This window comes from Oncorhynchus masou, chromosome 16 (genome assembly GCF_036934945.1).
Source record: "Oncorhynchus masou masou isolate Uvic2021 chromosome 16, UVic_Omas_1.1, whole genome shotgun sequence".
NCBI classification, from domain to species: domain Eukaryota; kingdom Metazoa; phylum Chordata; class Actinopteri; order Salmoniformes; family Salmonidae; genus Oncorhynchus; species Oncorhynchus masou.
Window position 1 is genome coordinate 21,183,761 of NC_088227.1, and position 19,444 is coordinate 21,203,204.

The 19,444-nt window shown below is 40.6% G+C and overlaps 1 protein-coding gene across 1 annotated transcript in view; it reads right to left on the reverse strand.

Annotated features, from left to right (window-relative positions):
* Positions 1–3,742: 3,742 nt before the first annotated feature.
* LOC135557656 (opsin-5-like) overlaps positions 3,743–19,444 on the reverse strand; it is a 47,783-nt gene continuing 32,081 nt past the window's right edge. Inside the window, exons 3-7 of the mRNA XM_064991143.1 lie at positions 13,183–13,302; positions 11,662–11,832; positions 9,387–9,721; positions 8,448–8,692; positions 3,743–7,947 (exon numbers count right to left, since the gene is read on the reverse strand). Of these exons, the coding sequence (XP_064847215.1) occupies positions 7,881–7,947; positions 8,448–8,692; positions 9,387–9,721; positions 11,662–11,832; positions 13,183–13,302 (938 nt within the window). The 3' untranslated portion in view covers positions 3,743–7,880. The remainder of the gene's footprint in view (positions 7,948–8,447; positions 8,693–9,386; positions 9,722–11,661; positions 11,833–13,182; positions 13,303–19,444) is intronic.

Genomic DNA, 19,444 nt, shown 5'->3' on the forward strand with positions numbered 1-19,444 from the left:
AACATGGCGTCAATGTAAACAGAGATTTATGGATATAAATTGCATATTATTGAAAAAAACATAAATGTACTGTGTAACAAGTCCTATTACTGTCATCTGATGAAGATTTTCAAAAGGTTAGTGAATTATTTTTCTTTTAATCCTGCGTTTGTGATTGCATCTTTTGTTTGACAAAAGGGCTACATATCGTCTGTGTCTTTGTGGTGGTTTGACATACATATGTGCTATGTTTTCGCCGTAAAACATTTTAGAAATCTGACTCGCTGGGTAGATGAACAAGGTGTTTATCTTTCATTTGAGCTATTGGACTTGTTAATGTGTGGAGGTTAAATATTTCTAAGAATATTTTTGCATTCTGTGCGCCACCTTTTGAGTTGTGCGGGGGGGGGGGGGTGCCCTTGGGGAACGTGTAGCGTGAACACGTTAAATCCAAACTGGTTCTCTAGTAAATTGGTATGAATGTCTCATCCTATGTTCAAGAAGGGCCTTTTCCCCTTTATTCAGATTACACCAACCCACTTTCGGTTGTTTGAAAAGGAAATAATCTCCAAAATATATATTTTTTAAACAAGCCTGAGAAAGTTGGTTGCAATTTCAGTTTAATCCACCTGAAAATACAGAACAAATAATACAACAAATATTGTGGTTAAATTCAAATATAAATTTTGTGAATGATATCATAAATAGGACTGGTGAAGTTATGTCACACATGCAGCTAACACAGACATATGGAAATGTCTGCTCTACCCAAAATTACAACCAATTAATTGCAGCATTACCACAAAAATGGTAGAGGCAAGTAGAAGGAGAAAAAAGTAAGGAACTTGTATGTCGGCCCTGTATTAAAGAGCATAACTGGGTAAAGAAAAGTGTGATAAATAAAAACATATAATAATTTCATTTAAGGACCAAAAAACTGACAGCTGTGCCATATAAATTGCAAAATAGTTGGGAAGAGATTTTCGATGTACCCATTCCATGGCACATGGTTTATGATACAATGATATAATTTATGATATAATTGATACGCAGAACAAAGCCGGAATCAAAACTTTGAATGTTTCAATTTAAATTATTATACAACATTCTTGCAACTAATAAATAGAATGTTATATATATGTGGGATACAATCTTCCCAGCTCTGCAGATTCTGCTGTGAGGAGGCAGAGTCATTAGATCATTTATTTTGGTATTGTCCATATGTAGCTCGTTTTTGGTCACAGGTCCAGGAATGGCTGAAGAATTGCAACATTTGCCTAAAACTAACGCTGCAGATAGCAATACTGGGTGATTTGAAAAGCCATAGTCAATCAATCAATAATATAATAATTATTTTAGCAAAAGTTCTTATTTGTTATTTACAATCTGTAGAAACTATGATAATAGAAAGGTTCAGTACTTTTGTGAAGCATCACAGCACAGTTGAAAAATATATGGCAAATAGAAATCGAAAATGGATGATGTTGAGAGATAGATGGGAAGGGTTGAATGGAGCTGAAGGGTGGGACTAATAACAAGATAAACCATGTAACACATACGGGGTCTGTAAAATGTATATAGGTTCAGAACTTTTTGTGAAATAGCATAGTTACAAATAGAAATCAAACTGGATGGACATCAGTAATAGAGGAAGGACTAAAAACAAACAAAAAATAACTATTGTAAAATAGACTGTGTCTGTAAAATGTGTATAAGATGTATAAATTGAAGGTAGAAGCCAAAGTGTTTATTAGTTTACTCCAATTGGGGGAAGGGTGGTAGGGTTTGAGGGGAATAATAATAAAGGTAAATTATTTTAAATGTATGTATATCTATGTAGGTATGTGTATGTATATATGTGTATATGTATGCATACGTGTATGTATGTGGATATATATATTTACCCAAAAAATATATGGGGGATTGGAAATGATGTAGACAATTACATTGATGGAAGCAACATTCTTTCCGCAATATTAAGCTGATCCATAAAAAGAAGCCACTGCTCCAAAACCGCCATAAAAAAAGCCAGACTATGGTTTGCAACTGCACATGGGGACAGAGATTGTAATTTTGGAGAAATGTACTCTGGTCTGATGAAACAAAAATAGAACTGTTTGGCCATAATGACCATTGTTAAGTTGGGAGCCGAAGAACGCCATCCCAACCATGAAGCACGGGGTGGCAGCATCATGTTGTGGGGATGCTTTGCTGCAGGAGTGACTGGTGCACTTCACAAAATAGATGGCTTCATGAGGGAGTAAAATTATGTGGATATATTGAAGCAAAACCTCAAGACATCAGTCAGGAAGTTAAAGCGTTGTCGCAAAATGATCTTCCAAATGGACAATGACCCCAAGCATGCTTCGAAAGTTGTGGCAAAATGGCTTAAGGACAACAAAGTCAAGGTATTGGAGTGGACATCATAACACCCTGACCTCAATCCTATAGAAAATGTGTGGGCAGAACTTTAAAAGCATGTGCGAGCAAGGAGGCCTACAAACCTGACTCAGTTACACCAGCTCTGTCAGGATGGGCCAATGGGCCAAAATTCTCCCAACTTATTGTGGGAAGCTTGTGTGAAGGCTACCTGAAACGTTTGACCCAAGTTAAACAATTGAAAGGCAATACTACCAAATACTAATTGAGTGTATGTAATCTTCTGACCCACTGGGAATGTGATGAAATAAATCATTCTCTCTACTATTATTCTGACATTTCACATTCTTAAAATAAAGTGGTGATAGTAACTGACCTAAGACAGGGAATTTTTACTAGGATTAAATGTCAGGAATTGTGAAAAACTGATTTTTAAATGTATTTGGCTAAGGTGTAAGTGTCTGAATGTCCTTGAGTGGCTCAGCCAGAGCCCAGACATGAATCCGATCGAACATCTCTGGAGATACCTGAAAGTAGCTGTGCAGTGACGCTCCCCATCCAACCTGACAGAGCTTGAGAGGATTGGCAGAGAAAAATAAGAGAAACTCACCAAATACAGGTGTGCCAAGCTTGTAGCATCATACCCAACAAGATACAAGTCTGAAAACCCTGCCAAAGGTGTTTCAACAAAGTACTGAGTAAAGGGCCTGAATACTTAAGTAAATGTGATATTTCAGTTATTTTTTAAATACTTTTGCAAAAATGTCTAAAAACATGTTTTTGCTTTGTCATTATGGGGTATTGTGTGGAGATCGATGAGGGGGAAAAAACGATTTAATCCATTTTAAAATTAGGCTGTAACGTAACAAAATGTGAAAAAAAGGCAAGGGGTCTGAATACTTACCAAATGCACTGTAAGCATGCAGTTACAATTGAGGAAAATCTGCAATCTTGGTACTGGATATACATTTCTACAGCAAGATGAGCCTTTGCCAAATTAAATAAAATGGTTTGCTGTTAAGTGCCATTGTCAGCAACTAAATACAGCAATATAATGTTTAGGCCATGCTTGCTCAAAGGCATGGAAATGTTCAGTTAAAATTCTGTAGAAAATATTAAAATATATATTTGCTTCACATGAATATTATATAGATATCTTACATTTTAGGATCAATTTATTGTCGGGTATTGTGCATGTAAGTCATGATGATTGAATCAGACTTTCGAGTAGAAGTGTTATGTGACTCTGAGTTAAGTGTTAGGTGACTAAATTAAGTGTGTATCAACATGGGAGTCAGACTATTTGTGTATCATTCTATTCTCTCCTCATGAGGGTGTTGGATGCCTCATGAGGATGCCCTGTCAAACATAAATAAAACGTATATATCATCTAAATATATGTGCATAACTGCACCTTTTATTGCACGTATCATTATTCAACACAACAGATTTGCAATGGCTATGGAATGCTGTACTTTTTCTTTACAAAATAAAGGGACAAAGACAAATTCCTCCAAAGAATGTGGAATGAAGTATAAGGTGTGACATGTGGTACTTGAAAGCAAACTACAGGTAGTATAAATGAATACAGTTACTGTATGCTTTTAGGAAATACATATTATAATAAGCAATGTGACATAATCCTCCTGGACCACAGTACTTGCTTCTTCAGATGATGTTCTTCATGATAAAACATTAAAACAAAACACTTTCAGTGATTTAGTTTGGAAAATGCAATGAATGACAAGATGTAGGATCTTAATTTGATCACACTGCTGCAGGAAATTAAAAAAGGCATCTGAAGTTTGTAATTTCCACTTTGAAATTTCAGACTTGATGTTCCCCCAAATTTAAAAAAAATAAATATAATCCACAAAATAATTTAAATGTTCTCCTGTAGAATAATTACTTTCCTGCTGCGGCAAACTGTCTCAAATTAAGATCCTACACCTGTAGAGCCGCCTTCTTTTCTGAGACACAATCAAACCCTGTTGAAGTACACTAGTGCATCATCCTTAAACCCCTTTAAGAAACCCAACAGTGGCAGATAACGTGGTGAGATTAATACTGTGATGTGGAGACATACAGACAGCCCACCAAGGAAAAAGATTAGACCTTGTCTTAACCTATACCTGAGATCAAATAAAGACACCATATTAGCTATCTCCTTCCTCTTTCATAATTTTGTACATAAGCAAGATGTGATGACAGGTAAGCATTACAGTTGGCTACTACCTATTTGACATCAATATTAACCTCTTAGTTGACATACATTTTGTACAGATGCAAATCTCAAAAATTTAGAAAAAATGCATAACATTATAGAACATTTTGATATCAATAAGCTCTCCTAATACTGTCATTCACAACTTTGCACAATAAAATAAACAAATAAAACCAAATGATTAGCAAGGCAATGAACGAGTACATACTGAAAATCATACAAACAACAAAAACACAGATCCAGTAAGACACTGAGAAAGGAGATATTGCTTAAGTGATAAGGCCCTTGAAGCCGGTGTCTGGAGAATATATTGGCATGGGTGTTGTAAGTTGATGGCCGGCAAACCGTGCCAATATATCCTCCAATCACTGGCTTCAAGGGCATTATCACTTTTATACAACGAGTAACCAACATATTCAAATAATGATTGACATATTTTCATTAAAAACATTATTTTGATGAATTTATTCATACTATTTCATCCTTCCACAAGATATAGTGCCGACACAAATCTAGAGTTGCTACCCAAGCCATCTGTTCATTCGTGCTATCGGTTCAGTTGACAGAGACGCGACCAATTCGATCAGTCTTTTTGTTCTGTATCTATGGATGCGACCCAGTCGTTTGTTTTAAATGTTCCATTGCCATACTGGCTGGCAACGTACTCATCCCTTGCTTTCTAGATATCCAACTATGGCTAACTTACAGTCATGTCAAACAGTGCAGCTAGAATAACAACAGTAGCTGCATTTGCCTTTTTTATGTTTTCTAGAGACATTTATTCGAATACATCCATAACAATGAGCTAATGAGGTGCAATTTCGCCTGGCATAGAAAATGTGCTCTCTCATCAGGAAACTGTTGTTCAGAGGAGCGAGCCAACAACACAGCTAACAGAATCACTTCAAACTGCAGCTAGAAAGACTGCAAATGTTTAGTTTGGCCTGTTTTCTATTGAAAGTTCTTTGTATATATCCATAAAAATTATGCCGACTCATGATTTCGATTGGCTGAGAAAAGTTGCCTGCCTGTCTTGTCCCAACTCCCGACATGTGCTGGAGATCGAATTTGAATATTGAAGCAATGTTGTAAATGTCGGAGAGACAGACAGCAACTAAATGTTAGTCTAAAAGAAATAGGAGATAATGTCTAGATGCTTTTTATAGTGGAGATCAAGTTTATAAATTGCCTGGCTGGGCTGATGAGACAGTGGATTGCACTGTCAGATGGAGTAAATAGGCATTTTAACGTCATAGATTTAGCCGGTGGTAACTTGTGGAATAGACGCAAACTGGAATGCGGTTTTCCAATCAGCATTCAGGATTAGACCCACCTGTTGTATGATTTTGAATAAATCCTGTCAAATAAAGATTGTTGATTGTTCTTGCCAATGTTAGGACCTTAGGCTGAGTGCAGGTGTGTTGATCCTTCTACCTTTCTATTGTTCTAAGGAGGTCAGCGAGACTAGGGCCTCTTTTGTTTTTTCAGTGTGTTGAATACAGACACCCTCAGTTAGAGTAAAGATGAAAGCTTTAAAAGACAATAATAGACAATATGACAGTTGTAATAATCAATAGGATAATTATTTGCACTGAATGTTTATGTATTTCTAAAGATTGTTTTCTTGCATATAACTCAAAGCCTGGACTCTATACACAAGCACACACAGTATAAATACTTTAAAAAAACAAACGTTACTGACTTTGAAAACTGACTTTGATCTTAATAGCAACTCAACTTACTTTAATTAATTGAATGACTTTAATTAATTTAGTAATTGAAAGGTATAAAAGCAAAAAACACATTTATGGTTGTCTTATTCCTTCTGATCATGTGGATTTTTACTAAATTGTGTTTTGTCAAATCAACATAAACTGAGTGTACACAGCATTAAGAACACCTGCTCTTTCCATGACAAAGACTGACCAGGTGAATCCAGGTGGAAGCTATGATCCCTTATAGCTGTCAACTGTTAAAACCACTTCAATCCCTGTAGATGAAGGCCAGGATCTAGGTTAAAGAAGGATTTTTAAGCCTTAAGACATGGATTGTGTATGTGTGCCATTTAGAGGGTGAAAGTGCAAGACAAAATATTGAAGTGCCTTTGAACAGGGTAGGGTAGTAGGTTCCAGGCGCACAGGTTTGTGTCAAGCATTGCATCGCTGCTTCATTTTTCACGCTCAACATTTTACGGTGCGTATCAAAAATGGTCCTCCACCCAAAGGACATCCAGCCAACTTGACTCAACGTTGGGAAGCAATGGAGTCAACGTGGGCCAGCATTCCTGTGGAACGCTTTTGACACCTTGTCGAAGCCAGCCCGGCAAATTGAGGCTGTTCTGAGGGTAAAAGGAAGGGTGCAACTCAATATTAGGAAGGTGTTCTTAATGTCTTGTATATGAGACGTAAAGGCTAACATCTGCGCATTCAGAATGGATAACGATGACAGGAGCATAGTGCTGTACCACATAGCCACTTAACAGACATTGTTGTGCTGTGACTTGATATTTGGTCCAATTAACTTGCGCTGGTGGCTACCTCGCAGTGGAGCGTGCAGTTTGTGCTGTCAATGACGTCTCTAAACATATATCCAGTGACACTAAGAATCATATGATGACTTTGACCGTTGATGAAAAGTGCTGCTATGGTCAAACCTGCCCGAAGCAGTGATTAACGCTTAACCCCAACATCAACACCACAGTCTCTCCAGCACTCTGTACAGATATGGTATCTTAATTTGATCACTTTGCTCCACAGAACATTTTTAAGAGTCCTAGTAGTAGCATAATGTCCCTGAAAACCTGCAGTTTCTCTTTCTATCACTAGATCTCACACCTAAACTGTAGCCTATCAGAACTATTTTCCTGTTAGAAATTATAACTTTTTTTGACAATAATCAAATAATCCTCCTCCTGCTGCAGGATTATTTTACTCCTGCAAAAAAACTGGTCAAATTAAGATCCAACATCTGTATATCATACCTCGTTCTTAACAACACTTTAGATCTTACAGGAGCACATAAAGGTTAAAGTTTAAATATGCATGTCACAGGTGTCACAATACACAATCTGTACAAAGTGTAAAAATACATCTTGACAACAGCCTTAAACTGCTGTAAACACAGAGGGACGTGAGGTAGGAGAGTACAGAGAGCTGTTTGAAGCAGGAACATAGATACAGCAAGGCTGGGTAGCGTACAGTAGGTTTGGGTGATGAGCGGTGGTCAATATCTTTGCAGATGATAGCAGGGTTGTGATTGGACAGGTGTCAAATCATAGGAGATTACCACTGTTTTTCTCTCACATTTCAATGTGAGCCTCATTACTGGACGGACTGACTTTAAGCGAGCCGGAAATTGTGTAAAACCTGTGGAAGATACAATGGGAGAAAAGTTTCATAAGTTAGAAATGTTGCATTGAAAACTATGCCGTTTTTAAGGTATAGCGGTGATATGACCTACATGCAGAAAGTAAACAGCATCGTGGGTCAATTTCCACAACAACTAAGAGCATTAAAGCATGAGGCTCAACTTCTCAGCTGTTTTGGTGCCCTGTCTACCAAGCTGTGAACAGCGTGAGGCGAATCCGTGCACATGAGCAGATATTATGTAAGACTGTGTGAGAGCAAAGTCTTGCATCTTGCTCATCTTAGTATCTGCGATGCTGCTCGTGGCAACGTCATTTAGCTGAGTCTACCTTCAACTCTAGATCTAGCAAGCTGTTTGGGAAAACATTGAAATATGATTGTTTTAACTCTTGCAAGCCATTAAACCAGGTAAATGTTAAACTAGGTCAGTACAGTTGGAACTGTAATCTAGGGGAATAGAAAGTAGAAGAGAAAGCCATGAAATGAATACTACTCCATACCTTGACTTTTTTAAATATGTGCGCTTCTTCAGAACTTGAAAACAGGAGGATTTAACGCAGGAGTGTTTCAGGTCGATGACCTGGTAGATGATGGGGTTGTACATAGCAGAGGACTTAGCCAGCAGAGTGGGGATCACAGAGACCGAGATAGGCACTGAGTCGGGCTCGCCAAACGCAGACACCACTGAGACCACTGCATAAGGGATCCACGCTATCAAGAAACCAGCGCAGATCAGCATCGCCACCTGGAGGACACAAGTAGAACCACATCACTGGTCAGTCTCACAATAGTTAAAGTATCTCTGAGGTGAGGTTCCGTGCACACACGCCCACACACACACACACAAGAGCTCTGCGAACCGACTCGATCCCGACGGGCCCTGACATTATACATCGGGTTAGGGCCGGGTAGGGCCTGTTTATTCCTCAATAACTAGGGTACAGGCAGGGTTTGGGTATCCATAAATTGATCACTAACATTTTGAAGCTGAGCAGTACAGTCATATCTAACTAAGATCATAACATTGTGTCAGAAGCTATTTTTCAAATATAAGACAGGAGATATTATTTCACAGAAAATATTAATGTTCCTTGAGTTTTGTCAGAGTTTAGAGTGACAAAGTTGCTAACAGCAAACTGCTCTCTCATGTCTCATAATTGAGAAGAGGAGCCCAAGTGGAGCCATTGCTATGGATACTCACAGACAGCATGCAGAGAGAGCAGCGCTCAGGAAGCGAGTGACAGACAGAGAGGAGCAGCTATTTGATTTACTAACGGATGATTTTATTTCTGATTTTGGGTTTCGGGCAGGGCCTTAAATTTGGCAGAAGCAATCGGGCCTGGGTAGGGTAGAGCCTGAACGTTGCAGGCATAGGTAGGGCTCAGGCTTAAATTTAATGTCTGTTCAGGGCTCTGACACACACACACACACACACACACCTTGGTCAGTTTCATCTCCAGATTATGGCTGTTCTTGTTCCTGGTGTCAAAGTGGGAGATTTCCTTGGCTGAGGACTTGACCTTGAAGATGATCATGACGTAGGAGAAAACGATGATGCCGGTGGGGAAGATAAGACAGAAGAAGAGGATTGCAATGACGAAGCTCTGGCCCGCCACGGAAGCCTGGGCCAGCCACCAGTCCAGAGTGCAGGAAGTGCCAAAGGGCTCGGGAGCATAGCTGCCCCAGCCCACCAGGGGCATGGTGGCCCAGAAGCCTGCATACAGCCACACAAACACCATACTCAGGAAAGCATGTTGCCTCTTTAGCCATGTTCCTGTGGGTACAATTATGGGCAGAATGATTGATAATGAATTGGTTCATCATAATAATAAAGTGTCCAGATATCACAGATCATAATTTCAATGAACTTATTAATGAAAAAGTGCTAATTATTCATTCTTATAAAGGTCTTGTGTTACTGTAAACAGGGGTGTCAAACATACGCCCCGGGTCCAATCCGGCTCCCGGGTGGTTTAAGTAAAACAAATACAACTTGTAAAGTTTTTTTATACTTTAAAATTACTAAATCAAAACTGTGTAGAAATGATAAGGGACCTACAGTACATTCAACGTTTCTTGACTGTGTCTAGCTCGCTAATAATCACTGAATTGAAAGCTAGACAGTCAGGAAGTATCTACAATTTTTTTTAAACAATTAGATGATACACTGTACCACCCAAACAGATCCACAGATGACACAATCTCTATTGCACTCCACACTGCCTTTTCCCACTATGTGAGAACGCTGTTAATTGACTACAACTCAGCGTTCAACACTATAGTGCCCTCCAAGCTAAGGACCTTGGGACTGAACACATCCCTCTGCAACTGGATCCTGGACTTTCTGACGGGATGGCCCCAGGTGGTGAGGGTAGGCAACAACACATTCGCAACGCTGACCCTTAACATGGGAGCCCTTCAGAGTTGCATGCTTAGATGCCTTCCTGTATTCCCTGTTAACTCGCTACTGCGTTGTAGAGCACAACTCCAACACCATCACTAAGACAGCCTATAAGGAGGAGGTCAGAGACCTGGCAGTGTGGTGCCAGGACAACAACCTCTCCCTCAATGTGAGCAAGACAAAGGAGTTGATTGTGGACTACAGGAAACGGAGGGCTGAGCATGCACCCATTCACATCGACAAGGCTGTAGTGGAGCAGGTCGAGAGCTTTAAGTCACGAGATCCTGAGTCACGAGATCCTGAGATCCATCGTCGTGCCATTCATCCGCCATCACGTCATATTTCAGCATGATAATGCTCAGACCCATGTCGCAAGGATCTGCACACAATTCATGGAAGCTGAAAATGTCCCAGATCTCCATGGCCTGCATACTCACCAGACATGTCCACCACTGAGCCTGTTTGGGATGCTCTGGATCGACATGCACAACATTGTGTTCCAGTTTCCGCCAATAACTAGCAACTTCGCACAGCCATTGAAGAGGAGTGGGACAACATTCCACAGGCCACAATCAACTCTATGCAATGAAGATGTGTCTCGCTGCATGAGGCAAATGGTCACACCAGATACTGACTGGTTTTCTGATCCACGACCCTAGCTATTTTTTTTAAGGTATCTGTGACCAACAGATGCATATCTGTGTTCTCAGTCATGTGAAATCCATAGATTAGGGCCTAATGAATTTAGTTCAATTGACTGATTTCCTTATATGAACTGTAACTAAATTGTTGCATGTGGCATGTTTATTTTTGTTCAGTGCAGTTAGGAAAAGAGTTAACAAATAGCTATCCAGACTATCTACATTGACCACACACATTTTGTTACCCATCACATACGCTGCTGCTACTCTTTAAGATCTGTCACTTTATTCCTAGTTTTTTTGTACATATCTACCTCAAACACCTCGTACCCCTGCACTTCGACTCGGTACTGGTACCCTGTGTACATTGCCATGTTATAATTACTCATTGTGTACTTATTATTACTTATTTTATTATATGATTTACTTTCCTATCATTCCTATATTTTCTTTCTCTCTGCATTATTGGGAAGGACCCGTAAGTCACTGTTAGTCATTTATTTGTTAGAGGATATTCTTTGCTAATTCTTTGATCGGCAAGGAAATAGAAGTGATCTTCAGTGCAGCCCTACGGACACCATTGAAGACCGAATGCGACCCGCGGGGGGGCAAAATGTAGTTTGACACCCCTGCTGTAAACCAAACACAAACTGAGAACATAGCCCACTGTACCGTATCTGAGGTGGCAGATCTTGAGGTATCTGTCTAGGCTGACTACGGTCATGGTGATGAGGCTGCCAACACCGAAGAAGAAGCCAGCCCAGCCATAGAAACGACAGCCCTCCCAGCCAAACAGCCAGCGGTGGGAGAAACTGGACGCCACAAAGAACGGCTTCCCTGTGACTTCAAAGACCAAACACACACAGTTGTTAACCACCTCAAATGATCCGTGTGTTCTGTAAAGACAAGAGAATATAGAGTATACATGTACAGTAACATAGTAATGCAGGCCTTAAAATGCATGAGAATTCCAATGAAAAACCATCCTCTTCATCCACTTCACATAACAGAAGTGCCGTTTCTTCAAAACCCACAACGATAAAAGATGCAGTAAAGTTACAATCCTGAGGCATAGCATGGGACAGAAGAGGTGATCATAAATAGTGTTTATATCGTGTGAGGAGAAAGTGGCATCCTCACCGGTCTGACGCCACAGAGTTTCAGAGAGTACAGTTATGACCCTGTCTCTATATGCATGTTGACGTACACACACTGCACTCTCCACCAACCCTCGGAGTTAATAAAAGACTCTTTCTCTCACTTTATGACTCCTACAGTATTACGGTAAAATGGCTACGAAATATTCTGGCCCTCTTTTCATTTGGACCTTCAACATCTGAGTGACATTCCCAAGATGCAGGCAAAGCTGGCAGACACAAATAGATCATGCTTGTTGTCTGCTGTGGACGTTGGCTCAAGTCCTAGAGAGCAATGCAGGCGTCTCATACAGAGAGACATAGTTGGCCCAGAGACCAAGAAATAAACAGATAAACAAGTGAGCATCTCGTGGTTGTATGAGACACAGAGAGAGCTGGCCAGAGATTGTTCTGAGACTGAGACATACTGTTGTGAATTGCGCTTCTGGCTGGGTCACAGGGACTCTTTGAGAAAGTAGAATATTCTCAGATAAAGGGGATTTTTAAAACATTTCTTAACTGAGATGACTGCTTACAGTGGAACTAAACCTCTTGTACATCAAAGGCCTGGTCTATCGATATATTGTGATCAACATGCCAGGTCGAGTCATATTTGAGGTGAGTTCATTTTACGTGATGCTGTTCCTCTGATATCCAAACGATGGCGATAAAGGACTAATTCCAGATTAAAACACAATTTAGCATATTTCAAGGTGAGTTACCAAATATGCCTAAAAAGTTATGACTTTAAAGCAACTCAGTGATTCTCTCTCTCTCTCTCTCTCTCTCTCTCTCTCTCTCTCTCTCTCTCTCTCTCTCTCTCTCTCTCTCTCTCTCGCTTTCTTGTCATTATATTCCACCACTTCATCTTCTTCCAACCATGACAACCATTGTACAGTACATGAGTAAATGTTAATGCAGCGCTACCATTGTTCATATACATGCTGTTCTGAATTGAAATACACAGACTACACAGGACTGATCCACCATACACTGTTCTGTACAGAAACACACTGTACATGGACACACTGTATGAAGAGACTGCGAAATGGTTTACCTGATATGCAAAAGTCAAATATGGCTAAGTTGACTGTCATGAGCTCAGGCGGCCTTAGCTTTGTCTTGCGTTTGATGGTCATGTATATAACATAGCCATTTCCTATGGCTGACATGATCCCTGCAGAGAAAACAGAGGACAAGAGGAAGACATGACAAGTTGTAAAATGCAACATGACAGGATGTACCTACATGTTAGTCCATTTACATACTTAGGCCTATGGCATAATTGGTTTAATTATAATGCTATAATATAATATTATTTTAAAGGGGCAATCTGCAGTTGCTACGTCCATTTTTTGACTTATAAATGAATGATATGTACATATTGATTTTTGAAGAATATAACTTATAAATGCCTCATGATCTTAGTTTAACTGTCGTACCCCATTAGAACCCAAAATATAAGCTATTTTATTTTACTCGCTAATATCCAATCTCTGGATAATAAAATTGATGAGCTCAAGGCGAGAGTTGCTTTTCAGAGAGACATCAGGGATTGTAACATACTCTGCTTCACGGAAACATGGCTCTCTTGAGATATACTGTCTGACTCTGTAAAGCCAGTTGGGATCTCTGTACATCGCGCTGACAGGAACAAACATCTCTCCGGGAAGTAGAAGGGTGGAGGTATATGTTTTATGATTAACGTCTTATGGTGTAACTATGATAACATACAGGAACTCAAGTCTTTCTGTTCAACTAACCTAGAATATCTCACAATCAAATGGCGACCGTACTATCTCCCAAGATCATTTTTGTCAATAATAGCCACAACAGGATACCACGGAGGTCCACAAAGGTCCACAAAGAACTTCACTGGACTTTATGCAAACTGAAAACTACATATCCTGAGGCTGCATTTACTGTAGCTGGGGATTTGAACAAAGCAAGGAAGAGGTTCCCGAAATTCTATCAACAATATTGATTGTTGTACTCGCGCTGCTAAAACCCTCAACCATTGCTATACTACCTTCCAGAATGCATATAAGGTCCTCCATTCGGCAAATCGGACCACAATGCCATCTTGCTCCTCCCCTCCTATAGGCAGAAACTCTAACAGGAAGCACCCGTGGTGAGGTCTATTCAACGCTGGTCTGACCAATCAGAATCCACGCATCAAGATTGTTTTGATCACGCGGACTGGAATATGTTCAGAGTAGCTTCAGAAAATAATTGACACATATACCGATACGGTGAATGAGTTTATCAGGATGTTCAACAGCATAGTGCCCTCAAAGCTCATCACTAAGCTACGGACCCTGGGACTAAACACCTCCCTCTGCAACTGGATCCTGGACTTACTGATGGGCCGCCCCCAGGTGGTAAGGGTAGGTAACTACACATTCTTGGTCCCCTTCTGTACTCCCTGTTCACTCATGACTGCATGGCCAGGCATGACTCCAACACCATCATTAAGTTTGCTGATGACACAACAGTGGTATGCCTGATCACCGACAACGATGAGACATATTACCTCAATTACCTTGACTAACTGGTGCCCCCGCACATTGACTCTGTACCGGTACCTTCTGTAAAAAGCCTTGCTATTGTTATTTTACTGCTGCTCTTGAATTATTTGTTACATTTATTTTTTACATTACACATATTTTTCTTAAAACAGCAGTGTTGGTTAAGGGCTTGTAAGTAAACATTTCACTTTAAGCTCTACACCTGTTGTGTTCGGCGCATGTGACAAATAAAAATTGATTTGATTTGATATGCATGCTTGGCAAAGTGTCACTCTTCCATAGAAACACTGTGCATGTATTGACTGCAATTCAATTAATCTGGTTTTGCTATCAATATTAACTGGTAGACAGTCATCTCCAAGAAGAATAAGGGAAGGATCTAGTGGTACAGTCATATTAGTGACCTGTGATAAGATCTGAATAATTCTTCCCAATAATTGCCTAGTTCAGGGCAGGACAAAAACATATGCAAAAGTGTGCCCACCCCCGTTTTACAAGACCCATACACATTCACAATGGTAATGGTCTCAGTATTAATAAAACGCTGAATGATCACAAACCTACCTCCTTTGTCTTTAATCTTAGATTGAAGCTGAAAGAGGCATTGCTTATTAATGAGAATGGCCAACCCTCTTGCCCGAGACGTGAAAGATGAATAGTACACTTGACCCACCCACTCTCTTTTCAGTTTATCATGCTCAGTCAGTCAGGCGTGTCTCCTGAAGAAGAGCTATATCAACCTTATGTTGCTTTAGATCATTCAGAATGCGTTTGCGCTTGACTGGGCATTTAGTACCCCTAATGTTAGTTATCATAAATGTATACATATTAGGTGTCGACATCTTTAAAGAAAATAAGAAATAGGGAAAGATATGCAAATAAAATGGTGTTGAGCATGTACAAATTTTACAAAATGAAAGTATAATATAGGCAACATCTCGTGGGCTAATACCCTGACCCTACCACAAACCCACCCATCCCCCTCCCCAACTGAGGGAGTTAAAAACCCATACCCCTAGTCACTAGTCTTTAAGCTAGATGTATCTGCTATGCATAGCATCGCCCGAATTAGGTAATTTCTAAATTATATGTACAAGTTAGCACATAAAAGTGCATTGACTATTCACTGTAATATGAAAATGTTGTCAGTCGAGTCACAAAATACAATTTCAATCAAAGCAGAAAACGTCATCAACAATAATGACAGGATTATTTAGCCCCACATGACCATGTCAACAAAAAAAACCTGGAAGAAACCCCAGAGGATTCATTCATGGTCACTAGCAACACCTACCTTCACACCCAAATGTCAACGAATCGTCATTCCCCAAGGCACACTGAAACCTGTGCCGCAAGGTGGCAAAAGTGTTGACCACAAACGCACCCAAGCACCACAGGAAAAAAGTTATCAAGCTACAATGAATAAATGAAAACCTTTACCAGATGATGACTATCATCCTTCAAATATGAAATAGAGATAATTAGTTAAACAATCACCATCATCCTGAGTCCACATTATGGCAAGAACAGCTCAAATAAGCAAAGAGAAACGACAGTCCATCATTACTTTAAGACATGAAGGTCAATTAATGTGGAAAATTTCAAGAACTTTTAAAGTTTCTTCAAGTGCAGTTGCAAAAACTATCAAGCGCTATGATGAAACTGGATCTCATGAGGATCGCCACAGTTAAGGAAGACCCAGAGCTGCTGCAGAGGATAAGTTCATTAGAGGTACCAGTCTTAGAAATCAGAAATTAACAGCACCTCAGAAATTGCAGCCCAAATAAACGCTTCACAGAGTTCAAGTGAGTTCAAGAAACAGACACATCAACTGTTCAGAGAAGACTGCGTGAATCAAGCCTTCATGGTCAAATTGCTGCAAAGAAACCACTACTAAAGGACACCAATAAGAAGAGACTTGCTTGGGCCACGAAACACGAGCAATGGACATTAGACGGTGGAAATCTGTCCTTTAGTCTGATGAGTTCAAATAAGAGATTTTTGGTTACAACCGCTGTGTCTTTGTGAGACGCAGAGTAGGTGAATGGATGATGTCTGCATGTGTGGTTCCCACCGAGAAGCATGGAGGAGGAGGTGTCATGGTGTGGGGGTGCTTTGCTGGTGACACTGTCAGTGATTCATTTAGAATTCAAGGCATACTTAACCAGCATTGCTACCACAGCATTCTGCAGTGTTACGCTATCCCATCTGGTTTGCGCTTAGTGGGACTATCATTTGTTTTTCGAACGGGACAATGACCCAAAACACACCTCCAGACTGTGTAAGGGCTATTTGACCAAGAAGGAGAGAGATGCATCAGATGAGAGAGTGCTGCATCAGATGACGTGGCCTCCACAATCACCCGACCTCAACCTAATTGAGATAGTTTGGATGAGTCGGACCGCACAGTGAAGGAAAATCAGCCAACAGCTGCTCAGCATATGTGGGAACTCCTTCAAGACAATTGGAAAAGCATTCCAGGTGAAGCTGGTTGAGAGAATGCCAAGTGTGCAAATCTGTCATCAAGGCAAAGGGTGGCTACTTTGAAGAATATAAAATCTAAAATATATTTAGATTTTTTTAACACTTGTTTGGTTACTACAAAATTCCATATGTGTTATTTTATTGTTTTGATGTCTTCACGATTCTTGTACAATGTAGAACATAGTAAAAATAAAGAAAAACCCTTGAATGAGTAGGTGTGTCCAAACCTTTGACTGTTACTGTACATATATACACATACACAATTTTAAAGCTATCATCTAGCTGGCAATTAGGCGGTCAGTCACATATTAGTGCCAGCTGGTGTGCAGCTTATCCCTGCCTCAGTATCACTAACGTTAGCATACATAAACAAACTAGCAAGCATTAGTAGCTAAAATTCCCTGAAGTAATATAAACAACATAGTTAGGCTTGAAACCCAGTCAAAAGCCACATAGCTATTTAACCCGACTGGACCTCTATGCGTAAAATAAAAGTATACAGAAAAAATGTAACAATCTGGCACAGTGTGGCTGTAGCTATAGTCACACCCTTGTACACTTAGCAAGCTGGCTTAATAACGCAGACAACATTAGCTATGATCCAACGTTACCTCGCCAGTCATTATCAAGCTAGCCATCTAGCCAGCCAACCCTGCCAGCCAGTCGATCATATGAGTAATTTCATGGTATCCTCATGTTTCACTAGAGATGGGCCACCCCCAGGTGGTAAGGGTAGATAACAACACTGTATACAAGTTCAAAAGACAGTTCCTTATGATGTAGTAGGAGTGAACAAATCAGGGAGTTCTTTCCTCATGTATGTTTCAGCTGCCTTCACAGTGTCAAATGTGCACTCATCATTCTTGGTTTCGATCCACAAAGTCACCGGGTAGCGCAGGCCATATGCCAAGCCAGCCTGCCGCAGAAGCCTCTTCAGTGGGGAGAAAGCCATCCTCCTCTTGTGTAGTATGGGAGAAATATCATAATTCTGGCATCTCTGTACTTGATCTCTCCCTTTGCTCGGACAGCAGTGAGGATGCGGACATCGCCCTGGTACCGTAGAAATATATTGACAAATGCCCTGGGTGCAACCTAGCCAGGCAGCCGCCTCCGTAGAGTGCGATGGGCCCTCTCGATTTCCAGTGGGTACGCGGAAGAGGGTAAATCCAGAATTTGGGGAATTAATTCCTGTAGAAAAGAGATGGTGTCTCTTCCCTCCACAGCCTCAAATTTGAGCGCTTTTGTACATTTTTGTAATAATCTAATTTCTCCTTGAGTTTAGAAATGGTGTCTCCTAACTTCTTGTACTTCTGGTCCACGTCCTCGCAGATGTCCAGGATGGGAGCCTGGTGACTTTCACCTTTGTGACTTCCTGGTCTTCGTGGACTTTATCGACCAGCACATCAATCATGATGTTGCGTTCAGAAAGTGTCTTCTTGGATTTTTGTTATACTCATATCCATCTCCATTCTGAACCATGCTGGTGCTTCTTCCGAGCTAGCATCCGTCGAGGCCGAAAAGGGCTGTAAGAGGGGGGCATTTTTCCATGCCTCGTCTGTGGCTTTGCAAAAATAGATGTTTTAACTTCCAACTCACGATTAATGAACAGGTAAACTGCGTCAAAATGCCTTAAAGGCTTTCTAAAGTTCGAGGACGCTAGGTTGGGCTCTTGTAGGAGCTTCGCCATTGCCGGAAGTCTGCACATACCACCTTAATAGGCTTTCCATTGATACTGATCAATAGTTAATTGTTATTCACAAGCATGTATTTATCTGTCAATACTGACGTCAGTGTGCTGCTAACAGTTTTGCTTCCTCTACGTCCTTGTCCCATAACTGGGTATTTTGGAGTAGGACGCTACAAGCTTGGCACACCTGTATTTGGGGAGTTTCTCCCATTCTTCTCTGCAGATCCTGTCAAGCGCTGTCAGGTTGGGTGGGGAGTGTCGCTGCACAGCTATTTTCAGGTCTCTCCAGAGATGTTTGATCGGGTTCCAGTCTGGGCTCTGGCTGGGCCTCTCAAGGACATTCAGAGACTTGTCCCGAAGCCACTCCTGCTTTGTCTTGGCTGTGTGCTTAGGGTCGTTGTCCTGTTGAAAGGTGACGCTTCGCCCCAGTCTGAGGTCCTGAGTGCTCTGGAACACGTTTTCATCAAGGATCTGTCTGTACTTTGCTCTATTCCTCTTTCCCTCGATCCTGACTAGTCTCCCAGTCCCTGCCGCTGAAAAACATCCCACAGCATGTTGCTGCCAAAACAATACTTCACCGTAGGGATGGTATTGGTCAGGTGATAAGCAGTGCCTAGTTT